This window comes from Miniopterus schreibersii (genome assembly GCF_964146895.1).
Source record: "Miniopterus schreibersii genome assembly, chromosome: 1".
In the NCBI taxonomy this organism is placed as follows: Eukaryota; Metazoa; Chordata; class Mammalia; order Chiroptera; family Miniopteridae; genus Miniopterus; species Miniopterus schreibersii.
Window position 1 is genome coordinate 3831489 of NC_138101.1, and position 24017 is coordinate 3855505.

At 51.9% G+C, this 24017-nt stretch overlaps 1 protein-coding gene across 2 annotated transcripts in view; it reads left to right on the top strand.

The window, feature by feature from the left end:
• STX18 (syntaxin 18) overlaps positions 1–24017 on the top strand; it is an 85945-nt gene that overhangs the window by 57759 nt on the left and 4169 nt on the right. For both annotated transcript variants that reach the window (XM_081131966.1, XM_081131965.1), the window contains exons 2-9: positions 1570–1637; positions 5820–5935; positions 7082–7159; positions 7314–7380; positions 16677–16792; positions 18882–18970; positions 22874–22932; positions 23758–23827. In XM_081131966.1, coding sequence (XP_080988092.1) covers positions 5827–5935; positions 7082–7159; positions 7314–7380; positions 16677–16792; positions 18882–18970; positions 22874–22932; positions 23758–23827 — 588 coding nt within the window. In that variant the 5' untranslated portion in view covers positions 1570–1637; positions 5820–5826. The remainder of the gene's footprint in view (positions 1–1569; positions 1638–5819; positions 5936–7081; positions 7160–7313; positions 7381–16676; positions 16793–18881; positions 18971–22873; positions 22933–23757; positions 23828–24017) is intronic.

A 24017-nucleotide genomic window follows, 5' to 3' on the forward strand; every position in this document is an offset into this window, starting at 1 on the left:
TGCAGTGAACACCTTGTTTGCACATCTCTTAAATGTTTTTCCCACCAGACTTAAAACTCAGGTTTTGTAATGCAGTTTAAGTGGAAAAGAGGACCGGGGATATGAGGAAGGCAGCTGCGGTGGCTGGGAAACATGCCGACTGTGAACTCTGGCAGCCCCGAGTGTGAGTGCGGGCTCTGCCATTCACTTACTGTAGCTCCTGTGAGGCTCATCTTCCCAGAGTGCTGAGCGAGAGCAGTGAGGTTGGGTCCACCCACAGCTGCTGGGACGAGGCATGGGCTGTGAGCACAGACCCCTGGCAGCCAGGCCCCTGGGCAGGCTCAGCCCCTGGTATCTGGTAAGTAAGTGAGGATTGAGCAACACTTAGCTTGTTCTTTGATTTTTGCTCTGAAAATGCCCGAGAGCACGTCTCTGAGCTGCATTTATGATTAGCCCACTCTGTAGGAAATTTAGCTGAACCCCTACTGATTGAGCTCCACACAACTGCTGGATGTTTCCTTTGTGATAAGCACCATTTTTGTACTCAGACATATACCCACTCCACAGATACTTACCCCTTCCTGTGCTGCATGCGGTGTTCAGACCCACTTGGGAAGCTGGGCAGCCTCCCCTGCATGGCTCATGATCCCCTAACACGCTCACATGTAGAAGTTGAGGCAGAGGATGGCCAGGTATAAGGGAGTGAGCGCCAGGTTGGGGGGTGGGGGTGCAGAATGTTCCCAAGTGCAGAGCAGAGCAAAACCAGCCTGTGGGCCTTGACAGAACCTTCATGGAAGAGATGAAGTTGAGCAGACCCTCCAGGCTGCGCTGGGTGTGTCCAGAATCAGTCTAGAGACATTAAGAGGAAGCTGGTTGAGCAGGGGTTGGAGGACCAAGCTGGCCACCGGCCTGGCTAACCACTCTCTCCTGGAAACACTCTCACCCATGTTCACCGGAGTCCTTGGTTTTTTCCTACCTTGTTTTACTTTGTTTTTAATTCATAGCTTCTTGCACAGCGCTTGACATGTGGTAGGTCCTTTAGGTTTTTATGATGCTGGAAACCAGCCGTCACAAATGGAATCCTCTGTACTCTTGTGTTCTCTGTGTTCATCATGGACGTGAGCCATAGGGAAGACCGGGATTGGCTGTGCAGGGATGAACCATGGCCCTGAATCTCGTAACTGCTGCTCAGCATGGGCCCTTTTAACAAATGTAGGAGCTCCAGCCTTGGGGTCCATCCCCTAGCACACTTGTCTGTACAGTTTAAGATTAAGACACATAAAAAGGGGAATTGGCCTTTACTGGTCACATGCTGTGTAGATACTAGACATGCATTATTCCACATAATCTTGAAGTTCCTTAGAGACCATTTCTTCATAATGTCATAGATCATAGCAATTCGAGGAAGAAAGGACCATTAAAAAGACACCAAGGCTAGGAACGTGGGCGGTTATACGAGAGTCTAAAACCGAAGTTGTCCATTTTATAGTTTCAAAATCTTTCATTCCATTCTCTGTTCATTTAAAGTTTATTACATGTGATTGTAACATCCATCTCTCCATATAAACTAGTTTTTTCTTTTAATTTTAGATTTCACACATTGGCAAACTGAGAGACTTTCTTCTGGAGCACAGGAAAGACTATATTAATGCTTATAGGTAAGTGCCTGTTTTCTGCCATGCTTTGCTGGCCTTTTCCATGCCTATATTCTCACCTTTTTCTTGATAACTCAGAGGCATAACAGGGAAGATCAATTTGGCAGTGGTGCCTACAGAGCACAGGGACTCCCAAAGCAGCGTGGGCCCTGCCAGAGCCCCACGTCCTCCGAGTCCCTATCTCCCACAGCCACTTCTCTTGTCCTGATGCTCCCAGGTACTGGCGTCTCTGTATGCACCATGCTGTTGTGAACACAGAGGAGAGTGGGACAGAACATCTCACTCAGTAACTATGTATAAACAGACGAAGGATGATGCCAGCCATGTAAAAATGCCACTGGAGAGATGAACGTTTGCCTCCAGCGAGGGTTTTGGTTGATTTTTAAAAAGAGAAAACATTTCGACCAAGGCTTCGAGGTGGTTTCTGGAACAGATTGCCACTCTCTGCAGACGGGAGTGCTGCGTGCATATCCAGTCTCCTTGTGCACCCTCCATGTGCACAGGGCAAAGTCACATGTGTTAGGTGGGTTCATGGGAAGTTGGATTGGACCTAGGAGATTATGTCATCGGGAACATCTTGAGAGGACTTCATTTCCATGAAACAAGGGTATTCACCCTCCAGACCCCTCTGCTCACAAAGCTGGAGAAAGAAAGGAAACCCTCTGGCTTTTTAAAACCTTGTCAATATACAAGGTGTCCCAAAAAAATATATACACACTTTAACAGCTGATAGCTCAATTTTGAAAATTAAATGCATTTTAATAAACTCTGCCTTTGTAATTATTCAAACGTGTGTATGCATTTTGGGGGACACCCTACATACAAATGAAAATGTTTTGTATAAACTTTAACAGAGAAAATAACAACACCTCAGGTGAATTTTAAATAACCCCTGCTGCTTTATCTACTGAAACAACATAGGCGACTTAACATTTAAGTGTATTTTATTTGTATAATTTTAAAATAAACTAAAATAATTATCCTAATGCATAGTACCAAGAAGACCTTATTTGTTAAGTTCTTGGTTCAAATCGTTGGTTGGTCAACACTAGATGGCAGTGTACACTTCATTTCTAAAGGTGTGTTTGGGTATCAAGTACGAATTCCATCGTCCATAAAAATGGAAGCTACAGCTATTTTGGAAAACATGACCACACTGGTATAAACCGTCAGTTTCCAGCTCTTCGCGGAATCCATTGTTAATGTCCCTTTGCCTTGAAAAGGCCTCCAGCTGGGTGAAGCCTTCATATTTTTCCTGGTCGCAGCCTGTCACTGCCAACTGATGTCCTTTTGGAAGAGCATGGATTGTGGGGCTGGGCACACCTGAGAGCCAGCGTGAGCTCCGCAAGTGTTAGAGTGTTAATCGTGTAGGCACATGCAGCTTGCTCCACGGCCTCGGGCTGGCCACGTCTCTGTGAAATGGGGACAGTGCTCTTACGAGGACTAAGTGAGAGTTCTTGGCACATGGAAGCTCCTCGGTGAGTGGTAGTTGATTTGGAACCTGTTTGACCTGTGATGCATTTGGGGGTGGACATTTAAAAAGAAAGCACCTGTTTCCTACCAGAGAGGTGGGAGGGAGGGAAGGAGAGAGAGGTGGGACGCAGGAGGCAGGTCAGCGGTGATGGAGATGGATGTGTTGTCAGTTTTATCGCTAGTGAAATCTGGGGTGGCGAGCAGAGCTTGGGTCTGCAGGCAGGTGGCCTTAATGCAGCTCCAGAGTTAAACATACTCACTTAGTTGTTGGTACCACTGAACAGTCAGTTCCTGGAGCACAGACAGCAGGGCAGGTCTCTTTATAATACGTGAGCGAGAGAGGAACAGACCCTCTGCTGTTCTGCGCAGGCTGGTCCCAGAGGGAGAGGAGCTGTGTCTAGACGTGTGTCCACATTCCTGCCCAGTTCCTCTGCCAGGCTGTCAGGGAACCCCTGCCCCCTCGGGTGGGAGGGCTGGGAGGCAGGAGGCTGAGGGAAGGAGGGAGGCTGGGAGGCTTCCTAGGGGAGTGATGCACAGGGAAACTCGGGGACTGGGGGACTGGAGAAGACGCGTTGCCCTCAGTGCCCTATATTCTCTCCAGAGGAGCAAGGCCGCCCTCTCTTCCCCCTGTAAGCTCTCCCTCCCAGAACGTGGACTGTTTGAGGCCTTTCTCGTCTACCCCTCCTGCCAGCCCTGTGCTGGCCTCACCTGCTCCAGCCGCATTTTGGATGGAGTATGACGGTGGAATTGAAAGAACATGTGTAGAGATATCGCCTGAAGATCCATAAGGCTGTGCTAGTTTGACATAATTAGGAAGCTGTAATTTTTTCCATAATATAGAGCTCAGACTTTATTGACCCATTTAATTTTTTTAAATAATGACATTTTACTGGAGCAGAACAGCATGCAACCTAGGTAGCTTCTGGCTGGGTCTCGAATGATTTCATTTAAAAATAATTTCTCCACTTCTGGTAGATGTACCATTTCTGCAACATCCTGGCAACAAAAAAGTACCACTTGGAGGGGAAACTTTCTTGGTTTCTGTTGCTGTTACTAATAGGATAACCATACTGTTAATTTTGTTAATTTCTAATTTAAAAGGTTAACATATAATGTGTCCTAAAGGAACATTATCTTTTAATTGAGTGATCAGTTTTATTGAGTTAACCTTTAGGACTTCTCCATTTCACTGAGCTGAGGCTCCAATAATTCAGAATTTCTGGGTCAGTCTCCCCTGTTGTGCGGTACACTCTGTGGGGTTCAGAAATGAGCCTTATTCAATTTTGACCTCCAACTCCTGCCACAGTGCCTGACACGGGTTGGAGTATAGGTAAATTGAGTGCACGAATGAATTGCAAGGATTAAATAAGTAAAGTGCATGAAAGGCACTAAGAATAGTGCCTGGTCCATAGTAAGTGCTCAGCTAATATTAGCACACCTACTATGTGCTGGACCCCATTTTAGGTATCGGAGAAACAAATTCCCTACCTCATGAGGATGCATCCTCATGGAGGGAGTTAGGCATCAGTATGTAATTTCAGGGAGCGATGAGCACTATGAATAAGATAAGGCGGGAGGACTGGGTGTCTAGTAGCATTATGGTTTGGAGAACCCCAGCCCCCGACCACAAAGCGGCATGTAGCAGGGTAGCTGTGGAGCTGAGAGACGAGAGCTCAATAACTGGCACAGGGCTGGAACTCAGGGACAGCGAGGGCTCGGGATGAGCACAGAGAGCGGCCAGGGAAGCTGGCCCTGGTTAGGCCATCTGAGCAGAGGTCCGAGGGAAGAGCAAGGGGACATCTGCTGGGAGCATGCCAGGCTGTGGCAGAGTGTGCCAACAAGGGGCAGCACGGAGGCCAGCTTGGCGGGAGTGATGTGGATGAGGGCATGGGGCAGGAAGCAAGGCCACCGGTGGGGTGGGGGTGAGCAACTCTGTTTACTCTCAGTGAGGGGGGCTAGCGGGTGGAAACGGGATGACCTGAGTCTGAATGTTACCTGTGTTCCTTCGGCGTGGTATTTGGTGGCTGTAGTTCCAGCTGTAATGCCTGGCGTGTTGAACTGGGCGGGTGGTGTCCTAGGCAGTGAAGCTGCCCCTGCCTGGTCTCAGGAAGGTGAGCAGGTGTTGGAGCTTCCAGGTGCTCGTTACCCAGCGTGAGCACCTTCACTGGCTCATGACTGAGGGGCTGTAACTAACCAGCAGGGTAGATGAACCGTGCTTCTAAATGCTCTTTTACTGCTTGTCAATGTGGGAAAAAGTTACAGCCTGAGACAACCTCTCCCACCCCTCTGAGGAGCCTCAGGTAGTGTCCACACCGTTCCCAGGCAGCACCCAGAGCCCTGACGCAGACCCACCTCTGTCCCTGTGCTGTGTGGCTGCCTGCAGTGGCTGCCCCTGTGCTCAAAGCCGCATTCTTAATGAGGCTTCTCGCCTGCTGGACACCTCCCAGGCCCACCTCCCCCTCCCTGCACTGGGCTGCTCCAGTCTGGTCTCTGCAGGCGCTTTTCCTACCTGACGCCTTCCGAGTGTGGTTCTACTATCTAGAACGCTCTCTTCTCTGAGCCTGGCTGGTCCCTCTTCCTCCTTCAAGTCTCAGCGTGGGTGTCGCTTCAGTAGTGAAGCTTGTCTTCCCTCGCACCCCATCAGGCTACATATGTGCTCACTTGCTGCTGCCCTTTAATTTTGCCCCACATGCCTGTTCTCTCTCTTTTTAGCCATATCATGTCTGAATATGTGAGGATGACCGACGCAGAGCGAGACCAGATAGACCAGGACGCTCAGACATTCATGAGGACCTGCTCAGAAGCAATTCAGCAGCTGAGAAATCAAGGTGAGGGGTTCTGAGAGGTGCAGACGGGCAACCATGACTCTCTTAAGCTCCTCAGATTCTTATGGCACTGCCAGGTAGAGTTCCCTCTGTGCCTGTTCAGACTCAGGTTTCAAAGCTTTAAATCCTTCTTGTCCTGGTCCTTGTTTTAACCTAAGCCTATAGAAGTAATGAAAAGGCCATAATTCAAGTTGAATAAATGGGAGGAGGGAGGTGGAAAGGACCTCTCCAAATGGAACTAAAAATTCACTAAGGGGCCAGGGTCAGAGAAGATGAGTGTGTGTATGTGTATGCGTGTGCTTCCTCATGTGCATAATCATAGTTGCCTTTGATTGTTTGCATTACTAGTTGTGATATATGTAAAATACCACTCACACACAGCAGGAGCTCACCTCTCAATACATGGGGGCCGTCCTACCAGAGTAAATGGCTCAGGCTTGAAGATGTGAGTTTGCAGGAGAGAGGCATCCTGAGGCTAGGCATCCAGGGAGGCTTGACTCGATGTCTATGGGGCCTGGGATTTAGTGGCCGAGGGGAGAGGACTTGGCATCCCACGCTGACAGCACCACTCAGACAGCGAGAGCATGTGGTTCGAGTGTGATCTAAACGTGTACTTGAAGGCCAGCTTGAGCCTTGGATGCTATTAGTACAGATGGGTCAGCTCTCAGGTGGGCGCGTCATGTTCCACCCTTACATCCTGCAAAACCGTCTGCTCTGTGACTGCAGTTTTTCTACAGGTTTCTCTCTCACTATCACAAAGCCTGATACTCTTACTCTTAAAAATGCAGTCACTTGACTGGGCATTTGTTTATAGTTGGATTTTAAAATACTTTCAGCCCGGCCGGCATAGCTCAGCAGTTGAGCATCGACTTATGATCCAGAAGATGGAGGTTCAATTCCTGGTCAGCGCACATGCCTGGGCTTTGAGCACGATCCCCAGAAGGGGGCATGTAGGAGGCAGCCAGTCAATGACTCTCTCTCATCGTTGATGTTTCCCTCTCTCTCCCCCATCCCTTCCTCTTTCTGAAATCAATAAAAGTATATTAAAAAAATAATAAATACTTTCAGTAAAGAGACCGTTTTAAGGAGCTGGCAGGTTCTTCAGCATAACTGAGTGCGGGAACCTGAGTGCTGTCCTTTCTCTTGCAGCCCACAAGGAGATCCACTCGCAGCAAGTGAAGGAGCACAGGAGCGCCATTCTGGACTTCACTGAAGATTACCTAAAAAGTATTTCATTTCCGCTTCAATGTGGCATTCACAGTAGATGAGGTGCACAGCTGGCTTTGCTGGCTGAGGACCGCAGTGTCTCATTGTATTTGATGATCCTTTGCCCGAGAAGCCGTGTTACATGGTCTGTGTTCTGGTGTTTCCCCTGCCACAGGAGTCTGTAAACTGTACTCGGAGCAGAGAGCCATCCGCGTCAAGCGAGTGGTGGATAAGAAGAGACTGTGAGTACTGTCCCTGGCAGGTTCCTAGTTAACAGTAGTGACGACGATGACGATGATGCGAAGTTCACAGGCTTTGCTGTAGGCCAGGCAAGTTTCTGCACAGGCACTGGAGTGGTGCTCACTGAACACGCACTGTGTGGCAGGCCCTGTGCTAGGCCGTATTCGCTCACAGCAGCCCTGGGAAGCGGGACTGGTGGGGAGGCTGCGGCTCAGGAAGTCAGGTAACTCACCCCAGGGTCCCACCGCCAGGCGGGAGCAGAGATGGGATTTGAGCCTAGGGTCTTGATCCAAAATTAGTGCCCCTACCCATTTTGTTGTCTTAGTAACCCTTGAGGTTGGCACAGTTTAGGCGTTTTGCCTGGGTCTCTGACCCCCACAACCCTTCTGCTGTCTCTGAAAGCGTGTTCCTGAGGGAAGAGCTGAGCACAGTGGGCAGTGCCCCCCACCAGGCCTTCCCAGCAGCACCTGTGCCCTGCTCCTCCCTCCAGAGAGCACTTGCCCCACTCTAGCACCAACCCTGCTTAGTGCAGGTGAACACACAGAAGCCCAGCAGGTGTAATGACCTGCCTGAGGCCACGTAGCCAGGATGCAGCCGGGCCCAACCCCAGTGTCTGCCCGGGTACCTGTGTCCCCGGTCTGTCCTCCCTGTTGGGCTGTGGGCCAGCTTCCAGAGCACGGGGAACGGTCCTCACAGTTGCTTAGCCGGCCCGGGTTTGCATCCTGACGAACATGGAGCTGGACCCAGATCTGACTCTTGGTCATTCTCACGTTGGAAAGATTTTAGGGCGTTCTTTCAGAAGGTAACAGCACATACTGTTTGGGGACATTTTCTGATTTCTTATTGTTGGGGTCCCAGCACCACCCTTAGGCTTGGTGATTTGCTGGAAGGACTTAAAGGGTTCAGCACACAGCCTGCCCAGGGCTGTGAGTCATTACGTGGGAGGGTGCAGAGCCAGCAGCAAGGGGAAGAGGTGGGCAGGCCAGTGCAGGGAAAACCAGGAGCGCGCTCCCATAGTCTTCTCCTAGGGAGTCAGCAGGATGTGACTGTGACAATTCGTGTGAATTGTCCACCAGCTGAGACTCACTGCTTGGGGATTTTAGTGGATGCTGGTCAGGTAGGCACCTGTTGCCTGGCCTGCACCAAACTGCGGACTTCCAGCACAAAGGCACGTGCTCAGCATGAGCCACACTGTTGGTACAGCAGTTCCGTACAGCGAGCCACCCTCATCGGCCGGGGTGGTGGGAGCCGAGCCCAGGTTCCTAGACCAGCCAAGGGCTAAGCTTGCAAGTAGCCTTTCTGAGGAGAATAGCTTTAAGCCTGCTGCATTGACTGTTTTGTGTACATGTGTGAAACATCTGAAATTGCAAGTCCCAACCACTAGAAGCATCTGTGGAAGAGAGAAGTAGATACTACTTATTACACAGGCCCGAGAGCATACGCAGAGAGAAGCAAGAGATGAAAAGTCTCGCCCTCACAGAGCTTAGAGTCATGCTAGGTTGCTATATAAACATGAAAATTAGCAACCTGATCAGGATATGTCACAATCAGTGAGGCCAGCCCAAGCTCAGAGGGCGAGATGGAACTATCGAGAAGCATAGCCTATTGCCTCAGAGCCCAGACTCTGCGGCCGGACAGCCTGTGTTCAAATCCTGGCTCTGCCCCTTACAAGCTGTGTGACTTTGGGAAGTTCGCTTAACTTCACTGTGTAAAATGGGAAAATTCATAATACCTGCCTTGTTGGGTTGTTGTGAGAACAGACTGAGTCGATATAGGTAGAACACTTGTATGAGTAGTTACTATGTGTTAATGTGTCCTATTATCTACTAGTAAGCATTTATCAGGCAGTATGTTAATTTATTTCATTTAACCCTCACAACCACTCATATTAATAATTATTAGTATCCTGAGAAATTGAGGCTCAGAGAACCTGGGTTATTGGCCCAGCATCACACAGCTAGACTATGATTTGAACCTCAGGGTAGTCGGAGCAGATATTTTGAGCAATGGGCTTGTTGGGTGTTATAAGGACAGGTCTGGGGACGTGATTAGAGAGGGAGAAAGTAGTTGGGCTGGGGGAGGAGAGCAGGCAATATTTGAGGTCAGTCCTGGAGGAGGGCGGCCCCTGCTGACGTGGGATTTACTGTCGAGACAATGTGGTCACCAGTTCTCACCAAAGGGAGAGATGCCGGTCTCTGCCATCTAGTCCCAGGCGCACCCTGACACTTGAGACTTACCAAGTAGCCCAGGTAAAGTTAGAAGAGGCTTGTGCTGCTGCCTCTTCAGGCCCTGGGTCTCAGCAGCTGTTTTCACAAATTAAAATCAATCATATGGGAGTTGTCCTCATTTAGACAGTGACGTGCAGCCTCGTCTCCTGCCAGAGAGCCGCCCTGTGCCAGTTACTCTGAGCACAGGACCCTGAGGGAGATACTGTGGTCCTTCACGATGGGGTCCCCCTCCCAGCTCGTCCTTTCCTTGTCTCGAGCCAGAAGGACCTACCAGAGCACTCGCAGCGGTAGCTCTCCTTTGCCGCCGTGTTCTCCGGAGCGCACCCGCACAGTGTGGCCTTCGGGCCCATGACAGTGACCTCAGCCTTTGTTTCAGTTGGGCCCCTCGGGTGTGTGCTCTGGCCGCTCTCCAGCACTTGGTGTTCCAGGGGCCTGGCCCTGTGAAGCTCTCATGCTGCCATCCTTGCTGACTTCTCTGCCCGGAATGCTCTTCGTATATGTTATAGTCTCTGCCTCTCTCTCCCATTCACCTGGCAAGCGAACTCCTGTCCCCCCTCCCAGCCCTGGTGGAGGTGCTTCCTGCTCTGTAGATTCCCAGTTCCTGTGGGCCATGTCAGGGGCCCTGTTCTCTAGGTTCCCTGTACATTGTCACTGTCGGGTGACACACTCAGAAAGCTGCTGTCCCTCCACCTCAGCCCACTGCGCAGCCCAGTGCCTGCTCAGGTCTGGGGGCGCCACTCTTTAAGGACTGTGATGAGCAAATGACACATGACACATGTCTTGGAGATAATGTGAGTGGAGTTTGTTTGTTGTCAGGTTGGATTGGTGGGTTCTTTATTGTTAATATTTTGTTTTGGTTGGTGGTGATTATTGCTAAAAATAATTCTTATAAAATAGATTTAGAAACAAGTGCTCATGTGTTATGGCATTGCTGCTACTATTGTATTTGTTTTGTTCTTGGTGAAAGAAAAGGGTATTTGCTAGTTAAGGAGCAGTCTGAGTGGCTTTTTGCAGTGGAGGAGCAGGGGTATTCTGTGCTGGTGTCTATCTTCATGAAGGTCGGAGCCACACTAGTCTAGCCTACCAGAGAGTTCTTATTCCACACTGGGTGCAGATGTGCTGCTCCTTAAGTCAGAAGGAGTCTCAGCAGATCTTCCCGCGTTTTCCCATCGTGACTATTTCCTTGGAGGACAGTACCGTTGTCACATGGGACTCTTCTTCCCGTCCCCTGGCACTGCACTGCCTGAGCTGACAGTGACACCTGCTGCTGCCTGCCCTAAGCTGGACCTGAGGGGCGGTGGTAACTGCTGTGGGGTCTCACCTCTGTTCTTTCTCCTGCTGCAAGACTGTGAGTTCTTTGAAGGCAGGGCTGTGGGCCACTGTTGGACACAACATTGCACAGGTGGCCTTGGCATCCCAAAGGGCTTGAAGCGTGCCCTCTACCCTCCTGGCCGCTGTGAAGCATGGTTTGGTTATGATTCAAGTTGAAATGGCCATCAGATGCCCTCCTAAGCGTATAGTCTCATTAAAAACCATCTGAATTAATCAGGAACATTCCCCCTTTCCAGAAAGCAACCAGGCTGTGTATCGTCGGCTTGCTTTCTCTTGGGGGAGATGTCTAAGGTAGCGATCTGGGAATCAAAATTAGCCTCTGATATTCTTTTCTGCTACTGCACAGGATCCTTTTTGTGAAGGCATAATGAACTATACACAAGTCCAGCAGCAGGTCCCAACCTCAGTATTAGGTCTTTCTCCAAACAGCTGTTTTGTCTTGTCGAGCGGCAGGGTGTCTGGCCTGTATCCACCCACGGCTCACGTGCCTTCATGTTTGCCGGTTTTCAGTACATCGTTCAAGCACGTCTCCTTCGCTGTGGCAGGGATGTGCTTGGAGTGGAAATGTTTGTTCGTTCTGAGTCCCTGCAGGCCTGACCGCATCTCCCAGAGGGGGCCCCTGCTCGCCACGGAGCCCTCGCTCTGAGATCCCGGCAAACCCACCACAGAATCCTGCCTCAGCCCGCGGCCAGGGGTGTGACCTTGAGTTAGTTATTACCCCCTTGGTTAGTACAAAAGACCAGACATTTGCTGCATTCCATGTTTCTTCCTTTTTTTAAAAAAACAACAAAATAACGGTGCTCTCGCAGCACATTCTCTCTCCACTTCTTTGGCCCTTGAGGAGTGTGCTCTTCTCTCCTGTCTGTGGCTCAGTCCTTACCCAGCCAGCCCGCAGGCTGTGAGGGCAGAACGGCCCTTCCCTCTGCCGGTCCGCGGCCCTCGCCCGGCGCCCGGACGCAGGGAGGGCTCAGCCAGCCGGCTTCTCAGTGATGACGGCAATGACGGCGATGGTGATTAAGATGAAGAAAAACAGGATGATTAAGATGAATTTGTCTTTTTTTAAGTTATTCCTTATTGAGAATAATTGACAAATAAAGTTGTGAGCTACTGAAGTGTGCATCGTGGTGAGTGACGCACGAGTACACGGTGAGGGATCCCGCCATCTAGCTAACGGACACATCCATCGCCTCACATATTTACCTTTTTTTGGTGAGGATGTTTAAGTTCTCTGTTAGCGAATTTCAGTTATATAGCACAGTGTTATCAACTGTGTCTACCACCTGAAAATGTGTCCCCACGCCCCCCCCCCCCGGAGTTTCTTTTTCGCTGCCCACACAGGAGCTGTGCTCATCGCCCTGAAAGGACGGCAGCCATGGCCCGCGAGCCAGCACTAGCCCGTGGCCTCTTTTTGTAGGGCCCTCAAGCTAAGCAGGATTTTTATATTTTTAAAGGTTTTTTTAAACAAAAGAAAAACATGGCATAGATGCCATGTATGGTCTACAAAGCCTGAAGCCTGTGCTGCTGGCCCTCACAGAGGTGTGCCGACCCTCCTTAGGGCAGGCTCCCCAAGACGAAGGGCCACTTCCATTACTTGCTCTTCGCAGTCGTCATGAACTGAGGTGTGTCAACTGTGCAGGACGCATTCACAGCTTGTGCCATAGGGGACCCACTGCAGGAGTTGAATGACACCTGAGCTGGAGATGAGCCCATGATTAACTGTCAATGTCAGATTGCTACAGAGTTTCCAGTGCTTGTTCCTCATTTATGTACAATCTCATAGCAGACCAGTAACAGCCAGCTCATTAGTTTGGTCTGGTCGTGTACCGCACTGAGTAGCACTGGCCTGAAAACCACCTTGCACACAGTATATAAACATCTGTGCAGTGAGTGGACGGCCATGGTGCAGGTGGCTTAGTGCAGCGAGTGGACGGCCATGGTGCAGGTGGCTTAGTGCAGCGAGTGGACGGCCATGGTGCAGGTGGCTTAGTGCAGCGAGTGGACGGCCATGGTGCGGGTGGCTTAGTGCAGCGAGTCGATGGCCATGGTGCGGGTGGCCTAGTGCAGCGAGTGGACGGCTGCAATGCGCGTGGCTTAGTGCAGCGAGTGGACGGCCATGGTGCGGGTGGCTTAGTGCAGCGAGTGGACGGCCATGGTGCAGGTGGCTTAGTGCAGCGAGTGGACGGCTGCAATGCGCGTGGCTTAGTGCAGCGAGTGGACGGCCATGGTGCGGGTGGCTTAGTGCAGCGAGTGGACGGCTGCAATGCGCGTGGCTTAGTGCAGCGAGTGGACGGCCATGGTGCGGGTGGCTTAGTGCAGCGAGTGGACGGCCATGGTGCAGGTGGCTTAGTGCAGCGAGTGGACGGCCATGGTGCAGGTGGCTTAGTGCAGCGAGTGGGCGGCCATGGTGCAGGTGGCTTAGTGCAGCGAGTCGATGGCCATGGTGCGGGTGGCTTAGTGCAGCGAGTGGACGGCCATGGTGCGGGTGGCTTAGTGCAGCGAGTCGATGGCCATGGTGCGGGTGGCCTAGTGCAGCGAGTCAATGGCCATGGTGCAGGTGGCCTAGTGCAGCGAGTGGACGGCTGCAATGCGCGTGGCTTAGCGCAGCGAGTGGACGGCCATGGTGCGGGTGGCTTAGTGCAGCGAGTGGACGGCCATGGTGCGGGTGGCTTAGCGCAGCGAGTGGCGGCCATGGTGCGGGTGGCTTAGCGCAGCGAGTGGACGGCCATGGTGCGGGTGGCTTAGCGCAGCGAGTGGACGGCCATGGTGCGGGTGGCTTAGCGCAGCGAGTGGACGGCCATGGTGCGGGTGGCTTAGTGCAGTGAGTCGATGGCCATGGTGCGGGTGGCTTAGTGCAGCGAGTCGATGGCCATGGTGCAAGTGGCTTAGTGCAGCGAGTGGACGGCCATGGTGCAGGTGGCCTAGTGCAGCGAGTGGACGGCCATGGTGCGGGTGGCTTAGTGCAGTGAGTCGATGGCCATGGTGCGGGTGGCTTAGTGCAGCGAGTCGATGGCCATGGTGCAAGTGGCTTAGTGCAGCGAGTGGACGGCCATGGTGCAGGTGGCCTAGTGCAGCGAGTGGATGGCTGCAATGCGGGTGGCTTAGGTAGCGTTAGACTCCCTGCTCCTGGGAGCGCTCGGTGCCTGTGCCTGAGGGGCACCTAAGTGTGAAAGCCACTTTCTGCATGATTGTGCCATCTTACTGCATGCCAAACATGTCTTCTTCCTGCCTGGCGCCTTTACTGGGGCATAAAAGAAGTGTTGGACCCGGTATGTGAATTACTTTTCTCTAATGTTTGTATAGGGCTTTAAGGTTTGCAAAGAACTTCTCTCACATATTTTCTTGTTCCAAAACGGAAAAATCTGCTTCTTGCCCTCTTTTTTTATCTCCCTCTGTTCTTTTAAATTTTTAACTAGAATCCCAAGGTTTTTCAAACAAGGGATCTGGAAACAGATGTTGGGCCAGGTGGAAACTGTGGTGGCTGCTGAAAGAAAGTCTCTGCCTTCAATGAGAGAAGTTAATTTAAATAAATCATGGGGCAGAAACTGGTCTTTCTGACAACTTTTTCCAAATTGTCTTCAACTAAATTTGTAGCTTCCCTGAGGGGTTTCAGTAGCTAGTCTGTGTATAATTAGATCTGTTTTTATCACCGAATTGGTCGTCTGCCGCATTGCAGCTTTTGTTGGTTTTCACTCGGAAGCTGGCGCATCGGCGCGCCCTGGACACAGAGCCTGACGGCAGTGGGGAGCTCTTTTTGTAAAAGTTAGTCAAGCTCTTGTCCTCCGCGCGCAGTGCAGCCGAGCAGCCCAGACAGAGGCAGCAGGAGGCGGGGGTGCTGCGACGAGTTTCCCAGAGCAGTGCGGAGGGGCCTCAGCATCCTCATGGGGGGCTGCCAGGGAGGTGGCGGGTTGGTTACACACAGAGGGACTGATCAAACAGTAACTACTCTATACCAATAAAGGAAGTCAGGTTTCTCGCTGCTGGAGACGGGAAAAGGAAAAGCTGGCATGAACCCTGTGTGTTGGATGAAATGGAAGACAGTGACGTGAACCCAAGGCTTGCACTCTACATAGATAGAGAAATAGTATGGTTGTACGTGTGCGTATGGACAGGTGTGCAGGTGCATAGGTGTGTGTCTAGCCCTGTCCCCTGGAAGGGCCTGGAACCTTTGACCCCCAGGGGCAGAAGCACATGAACACTCAGATCCGGGCTTCTCTGCAGCGGTTCAGCTCCCAGGAGCCAGGGCTCTTGGAGCAGTGGCTGACTCTGGGGCAGGGTGAGGCTAAGATGAGCTTGGAACACTGTGTTGTACCAGGAAGCAGGGGCGGGCTCAGAGAGTGACAGGGACTTGTGGAAAGGACACAGGCCATTTGGAAGGGGTTTCTGCTGGCCAACGGGAGACAAGTAGAGCATCAGTTTCAATGGTAGCAGGCGAGATGGAGCCCAGCCCTGCAGGTGGGACGTGACGACACAGCATGGGAGGGGCCAGAGGCAGTGCGGAGTGCAGCTCCTGAGACAGGCTGGTCCCACCCATGGATATTTAAAGACCTGTGCTTTTATATGTCAATTACTGAAAGACATTACTGACACATGTTATGTAATGTGTGTGTGAGATGTACTGGGTGTGAGTGTCATGTAATGGGCCTGTGGGGGGGGTGTTATGTAGTGTGTGTGTGAGTGTGTGTGTTATGTAATGTGTTGGGGGGGTGTTATGTAATGGGCCTGTGTGTGTGTGTGTGAGATGTAATGGGTGTGTTATGTATGGGCCTGTGAGGGGGTGTTGTGTGTGTGTGTGTGTTATGTAATGTGTTGGGGGGGGGGGTTATGTAATGGGCGTGTGTGGGGAGGTGAGTGTTATGTAGTGTGTGTGTGTGAGATGTAATGGGTATGAGTGTTATGTATGGGCCTGTGGGGGGGGTGTTATGTAATGTGTGTGTGTGTGTGTGTGTGTTATGTAATGTGTTGTGGGGGGGGTTATGTAATGGGCGTGTGCGGGGAGGTGAGTGTTATGTAGTGTGTGTGTGTGAGATGTAATGGGTGTGAGTGTTATGTATGGGCCTGTGGGGGGGGTGTTATGTAATGTGTGTGTGTGTGTGTGTGTGTGTGTGTGTGTGTGTTAAGTAATGTGTTGTGGGGGGGGTTATGTAATGGGCGTGTGCGGGGAGGTGAGTGTTATGTAGTGTGTGTGTGTGAGATGTAATGGGTGTGAGTGTTATGTATGGGCCTGGGGGGGGGTGTTATGTAATGTGTTTGTGTGTGTGTGTGTGTGTGTGTGTGTGAGATGTAATGTGTTGGGGGGGGAGTTATGTAATGGGCGTGTGCAGGGGGGTCAGTGTTATGTAATGTGTTGGGGGTGTTATGTAATGGGCATGTGCGGGGGGTGAGTGTTATGTAGTGTGTGTGTGTGTGCGTGTTCAGCAACACTTTGCACAGCTGGATTTGTTGAACAGGAAGAGGCAGCCTTCACTGCCCACGTGTTACGTGTGGGGCGGGTTCCCTCATTCTCTGCTTCAGCACAGGCTGACCGCACCCTGCCCAGTCCTCACCCTTCAGACCGCAACACCAGGACCCTGGAATAAGTGCCCGCTAGAGGCGCGTCAGAATGGCCACTGGGCCCAGAGGCAGCATCTCTGCTCTCGGTGGGGGCACGGAACGTGCATGCTGGGTCATGTGACTCCCTCCTGTTGTCAAGGTGGAATTCTGTTGCTTAAGTGAATTACATGGTTGCCAATTACTTTTAGGTCTAAGCTGGAGCCAGAAGCAAATGCAAAGACAAGAGAATCCGGGTCTTCTGAGGAAGCTTCCCAGGATCCTTCAAAAGACTCTGCAGAGAAACCCGTCACGGAAGAGTATCCAGGTGTGACTTAAACCCAAGTCTCACCTGCATCCCCATCCTGCGACCTGTTGGCAAAAACATGAAGCAGAAAAGCAGGCGCCCGACCCAGACACTGTGCTGTTTATAGTCATGTGAAGCAAAGGGAATGGAGGGGCAGCCTCTTTTCTGTCTCAGTTGGATCTTAATGGCTGCTGCAGGGACAGAGTGGGAGGATCCCCATTGCCTGGGAGCTGGCAGGGCCCAGGAGACAGGGCTAGCAGTGCTGTGTCCAGTGGGGTGGGACTAGACCCAGAATCAGGAGATACCAAGATCTCTGCTCAAGTCAGTCTCAGGAAGGGGGTGCTGCCTCCCTGCACCCATGAACAGTGCACTGTTCCCATGACCTCGGGCACTGTCGACATTGGCCCTGTGTGGAGCTGACCTTCAACCTCTGGGTGGAGAGAGTGTTAGGGGAGGGGAGAAGCCTGCCCCCAGTTTCGTGGTGCTGCCCTGGTTCCTGGGCAGAGGGAACACATGGCTACTACCCTGAGGACAGGAAGCACGAGTGTAGTCAGTGAAGAGAACACTGAGATCGGTGGAGCCCACGACAGGGGCGGAGGGTGGGACTTAGGTCAGGAAGGCAGATGGGGCGACTGCACAGAGGGCCCTGAGCACCAGGCCAAGGAGCCTGGACTGTCTGCTAGCACTGGCCTGGCTGGAGGCCTGCGCAGAGCATTGGCTGGTTCTCACAGCAGGTGGGCAGCGTGGCTGCAGGTTGCCACGGGAGCCTGTCGTCTGAGTGCATGAGCTCCCTTGAGGCCTGCTGTTCTAGCTCGGCTGACTTCTGCTGCCGCCTCCTCTTGTGTTATCCGCAGAAGTAGAGGCAGAAGCTTGATATGGATCATAATGAGGTCAAGCAGGAGACGGGGCTCCAGGGACGGGTGGGCTGAGCGAGAGGTAGATATTCCTACCTGAGGAATGTTGTCTAGAAAACACCGCATCAGCTTCCAAAGCTGCTTCCAGCCTGTTTCCTATACATCTGTCTTTTATATGTAAATTACGTAGGCATTTTATTTTTATATTATATCCAGTTATGTATAAATAGGTCTCTTATAGATACAATAACAGTTCTGACAGAAACAGCCATACAGTCATTTTTTGTTTATTTTATTTTTTATTTTAATCGTCATCTGAGTATATTTTTCCATTGCGTTTTAGAGCATGGAAGGGAGGGAGGGGGAGAGAGGGAGAGAGAAACATCGATTGGTTGCCTCTCACACGTCCCCTGACCCAGCAGGGGATCAGACCTGCATCCAGTGAGAAGGTGGTCAGGGGAGTTGTGGTTACAGGAGGAACAGCGGGTCCTTACAGTGGGACACTGTGCAGTGATTTAACAGCATGCGGTAGATCTGTGTGGACCTGCCGCACAGGATGGTCTCCGAGATGCATGTTAACTCATGAAGAGCAAGTTTTAGAACAGTGTATTACCACCGAGGTCTTCTAGTGAAACAGACCACCACACACACAACTCCATGAGTTCTGGGTTGGGGTTGGGGTGGGGGACGCAGGGAGTTCCGTATCTGTTTTTGAATGTGCTTAGAGAAAGTCTGTGAGGCCACATCAAAGCATAACAGGTTACTTCTGGGAGAGGAGTGAGATTAGGGGACAGTTTGTTCCTGTGTTCTTTATGCGTATCTGTGATTTTTTTTTAACAATGAAAATGCCCATACATTTTGCAATCTTTAAAAAGTAGAGGGAGGAGTGTGTGTTTTGAAGAAAATACATGGAAAGGTGGGTCCGGAAGAATTGGTTTGCAACTATTGCTGAAGTCAGTGCGGTACTGAAACTGTGTGTAGGTCTCCTCTGCCCCTCCCCCCATACACAGACACACTCACATACCAACACATACACACCTCAACACAGACATGCACACACATGCACACGCACACACACACACACACAGGTCTAAACACTACAGCAGTCACGCTGCCGGCCTGAATGTTGGCCAGCAGGTAACTGAAGATGGACACACTGTGAGACACTGTTCCCTCCCATGGTTTTCACGGCTGCATCCTAAGCCAGCCTGTTCTAAAATGAATATTTACCTTCTACTTATGTTTCTTTCTAATAGAAAAGGTTCCGACGGAAGTACAGCCCGAGTTGGGAACCTGGGGAGATGGCAAAGGTGAAGACGAGCTATCTCCAGAAGAAATACAAATGGTAATGCTAGTCTCTGCCTAATCATTCATTTTGAACTAGCTTAGTAAGAATATTTCACTGAGCAGGAGGTCATCCTAAATGCCCTTGCCCTCGTTTTTATACTGAGTTTTTAAAATTATATTTTAGATACAATTTGTCCACTAGATTTCCTAATTCTTAATATGCTTCTCATGTATTTTAAACTGGCAAACACTGGCTCCTCACGCGGAAGTGAGGGGTGGGGTGCGGGGGGCTGGCCAAGCTCCGCTGTGTTCACCGCAAGCCTGCTGATGGGGCTCAGCTGATGCACAGGAAAAGCAAATGTCCATCTGTTCAGGCTTCTCTTCCCTTGCTGACTCTTGACTCGGCCTCTCATCGTCCTGCCCCAAGTGAATCACGGTGTGAAACGTGCCCGGCCACTCTCAGGAATGCCGGTGACCGTGGCCTTGCCGTGTCCGAGACTAACGTGGTCAGGACCAGCAAGGCCTCCCTCACTGTGCTCCTGCCAGCGGCCTGGGCAGAGGCTGTGACGTCCAGCCTCTCATGACAAGCTGTTTAATGTTCCGTTAACTTCTTTCTCAACTGGGAAAACTAGCTAAGTACTGTACCTTACAGTCTGACTAACCAAGTCTTATTTTAAAAGGCTGAGCTCTGAAAATGAAGAGAAAGAAGTACCACAGTATTGGTCTTAAATTGGAAAGTGTTGTAGCAAATCGTGGTCATAATTCATAACCACTGTCTTGGAAGTTTTCCTCAGGGCACAACAATGAATTAAGCACTCTAATAGCAGCATAATTCATTAGTTCACCCATAGGAGCGGTTGCTGCATGTTCCAGAGTATTGTGTGATTTCCACAGTAGATTCCCACTTATGACCCACGGTGCGTTAATGCCTTGGGTTTGATGTGAGCAGGTGGTTGTGGTCAGGCTGAGTGCAGCCAAGTCGCTTTGTGGTGGTAGATTGAGAAAAGGCCTCCGTTCTGAGCCCACAGCCATTTTACCTGCCTCAGATGAAGCCAGCTGCATTTAGTGTCGTATTCCTAGGGATAACTTTTAAGGACATGAATGTGACTTCTGTTCTCAAATCTGCATGAAAGGTGTCCCTAGCCCGTCCCCTGAGGTGGCCCTGGAAGCACCAGCTGACCTACTGGCAGGGCTTGTGCTCTGTGGCCAAGTTCAGCTCACGCTACTGAGAACACGAGAATTGTTGGTAGAATCTGGGTGCCACATGGCGGGAGCTGGGGTTCAGACCCTGGGGAGGGCCCAGGGTCACAGTGCACAGGTGAGATCAAGGTTCGGGTCGCAGGGCCACCAGTGTGTTCAGCACAGAAACAGCACCTGTGGGAGAGCTGAGAGAGGGCCTGGGTGTGTGCTCCTGACCTAGGGGCAGCTGGCTCTCCAGGCGGAGCCCTGAGGGTTCCCAGTCTCCTGTTCAAGAGCTGCTCTTGGCTCTTTGCAATGCAAATACTCTGAGGCCTTTGTAGGAGTGGTTTTCTTTTGGGAATCGATGGGGGAAGAAAGTGGGACATGCGTAATACTTTCAACAATAAAGGTAAGTTCTTTAAAAAACTGTAGTAAGGAGGATTAGATGGAAAAGTACTTCTATAACAATGTGTTTACAATGTGGGTTTGTATCCCCTACACCAGATGATGAACCCCTTTCCAGGGCCCTGACTTTTAAATGTAATAAAGCAGTTAAATAATATCACCTGACACCCGTGGAACTCACCGTGGGCCAGGCACCGCTCTGAGCACGTCAGTGTTTGTTAATTTGTGCCACCCCCTGTGCTGGGGACTGACGCTGGCCCCACTGTCCTGAAGGCTCCCTTGTCCTGGGCACAGTGATGTTTACCACTGTGACCGGGGGCACTGTCTGCTCTGAGGGAAGTGGGCATGGCAGGGAGCCCACAACAGCAGGCTGGCTGCTGTTTGCAGGGCTGTGCTCACCCACCATACCCATTTTCTAGGCTCTCCGCCCCCTTTCAGGGACCCGCAGAGCAGGTGAATGTTCCACAGACTGTGGCAGGTCTGTCTTCCCAGTGCCCATCTCGAGCCGGGCCTCCTTCAGCTCTGCACCTGGGAAGTCCCTGTGGGGAGGCATAGCTGCCGCTGCCTGGGCCCCCGCCAGGGCTCTGTGCGCGTTTCACATGCCTGAGGGGATACCCAGAGTCACAGTGTCCTGTAGAATTTGAAACCAGGGACGTGGACGGGCCTTCAGGACATTTAAGAACTCCTTTTGCATATCTGGAGTCCAACTCCCAGAGAGAGTGTTAACAGGAGGCGAGAGCTCACCGTGCACCACTCACTGGGTGACGACTTACCTGTGCGTGAGTTGCACACATCTCCTCCTAACAATTCTGTCAAGTACTGTTATCTCCCATTCTCTCTAGTGGCTGCTGCACTAGGCTGGGAAGCAGGTTGGGTTTTGAACCGCAGCTTCATTGTGGCCGCCCCGCGGAGTGCGGGCTGCTGTCCATAAAGCCGTGGCCTCTGGGGAACCTCTCCAGGCCTGTCACTCGCGATCGGATTGGTTTCTTCCACGTCCCGCAGGGACTGCTGTTTCCCAGGCAGCATCGGGGACCAGTGGTAGGAAGGAATCAGAGCCAGCGTCTGATCCCACCCGGCCATGCTAACGGGAGCTCTTCGGCAACCGTGGCTGAACCGAAGTGCGAGGTGGTGCCCCAGGGCCACGAGCTGGGAGGAAACAAAACGGCTTTGTTCCCAGGGCCCATTCCAGCAGCAAACCCTCTCAGACGGTTAGTGTTGTCTAGGACGGTTTAAAAGCATGAAAGGACTTTGGGTTTAAAAGGGCAGGGCCACATTTTGTCACTAGAAAAACGCCCCCTGCCAAAGAAACAAAACACCCACGTAGTACCTGAGAGGATTAGCTGAGGTGAAAGAGCGCCTAGTAGTGAGGTGGTCATGTTTTTCTTTACTGGGCTCTTGAGTAACTGTTGACCATTAGCAGAGCTGATCCTTTCAAACTCAAAAGTGGGATTTTTATTCTCTTACGTGGCCGTTGTTTGATGCATAATTAGGAGGAGTGCTGGTCTGCCAGCAGCTGCCTGGCTGTGACGGGTACTCTGGAGGGGGCTGCCCTGCACTGCAGCCCTTCCAGGCGTGGCCAGCCCCCTGCACCCTGTGGTCTGGGCTGCAGAGGAGGCCTGGACTGAGGAATGCCAGGCCCCGAGCTGGAAGCACCCACCCAGGAGGGGAGACATGTCCTGAGCAAGTGTGAGTCAGTGCAGGGGAGCCTTTCCGAGAGGGGTTGGTAGAGGGTGGCTGAGTCTGCCCTGCTGAGTCTGACCAGGAGGAAGGTGCCTGTGCTGGCTCTGAGGGACCCACTGGAGCTCCCCTGTTGGGACAAATCCATGTGAGCCTGACAGCCAGCGTGTGCAGGGATCGCAGGAGATGCCACGGAGAGGCGGGCAGGGCCCGATCGTGGTGGTGTGGCCAAGGGCGTGGCTCTGAAGTCAGACTGTATCTAAGGGCAGCTCTGCCACTGTCCTCACTCTCAGCAAAGCCACTCAACCTCACTACCCCACTTAAAATAACAGTCCTGGAGTCAGAAGGCAAGGGCCTGAGAGCACCCAGAGGAGAGGGGCAGGATGGCAGGCTGAGCACCTCGGCGACCTCTCAGTCACAGCCACCAGAGTCCGCTCAGGCACTTGCGCTCAAATGAGTCAAATGCAGAGGCCAGGCCACAGGCAGCCCGTCTGCTCGGTGCATCTCTATTTTGTTCCTGACGCGGGTCTCCAGTGTGCCATGCCTGTCCCCTGTGCTGGGAGTGACTCCTTGGTGATCCTTGGAGAATGGGCCAGAGGCTTCCCTGTAGGCGCTGTGCTGGACATGTGCCTTTGGCTGTGTCCCTTTTGAGACTTGAATTTAGTATGATTTCATCTTTAATGTGTTTGTTTCCTCCCAGTTTGAACAAGAGAACCAGCGCCTCATTGGAGAAATGAACAGCCTGTTTGACGAAGTGAGGTACGTGTGTAGTTCCCGTGAGCTCGCGGCTTCATCTCAACTCTTCCAGAAACTCGGAACTTGCTCCACTTACTGTGGTGCCCAGGCATCCACCTACGGCTCTTGGGTCAAATGCAGCCCCCAAGCCATGTGGGGGTCACAACATGCAGGGCTCCCCTCAGCCTGGGGCCTGCTGCTAGGGCTCCCAGGTGCTCACCATTTGGGGACCTATTAGTGGCTGCAAATCACCCTATATAGTTACCACACATCAGTTGCTCTGAGATGAAGTGGGGCCTGTGAGGGACAGCGACAGAGAGCAGCTGCCACCCACAGTAGCTCCCCTAGGGTCTGTCTCCCCACAGAAGACGGGCCTCTGCTGAAACAGCAGGGTCTGTTTCCCTGGGAGCCTGGAGCATGCGGGGAGGAAAGCCTGACACCCTAAAGAAATGAGTCCTGACGTTGCACCCAGCTCCACCTCGCTCTTCTGGCCAAGTCTCTTGTCCCTCATCTGGTCTGGGGGGAGGCCCCGTGACACAGCCAGGAACATCTCTGCTTCTGCCTGGGCTGGGAGCTCAGCTCGCCACCCTCAGCCTCGCGTCTCCTGCCCCTTGTCACCACTTGTGCTGGGACAGCGGTTAACGCCAGCGCCCCTTCTAGATGCCCACCAGCCCAGCCCACTCCTCTGCCCCTCACAAGGGGAGAGTGCTGCCCCCAGACACCTGCTTCCAGACAGGACCAAGGAGTTTCCTCTTTCACTTAAAAGAGACTTCTTTAGAAATGTGTAACATTCCTGTTGAGGTTACCAAATACTAATAGTTATACTACGTAATCTCTTTTTTAACGAAGGCAAATCGAAGGGAAAGTGGTTGAAATTTCCAGACTTCAAGAGATATTCACAGAAAAGGTTTTACAACAGGTGAGAAAAAAATAGTTTTATGTTTTAGCTTCAAAGAGGGATGTACTGAGAGCTCGGGACACCTCTGAAGTGGTCTGTCTGCGTTGTGTGCCCGTGGCGGGGTGCTGTGGGGTGGGCGTCATGGAGCTCCGCGGCCACCGCCTCTCGGTCTCTGCGGCAGCCTTTGGGGGGAGGCGCAGCAGGAACCAGG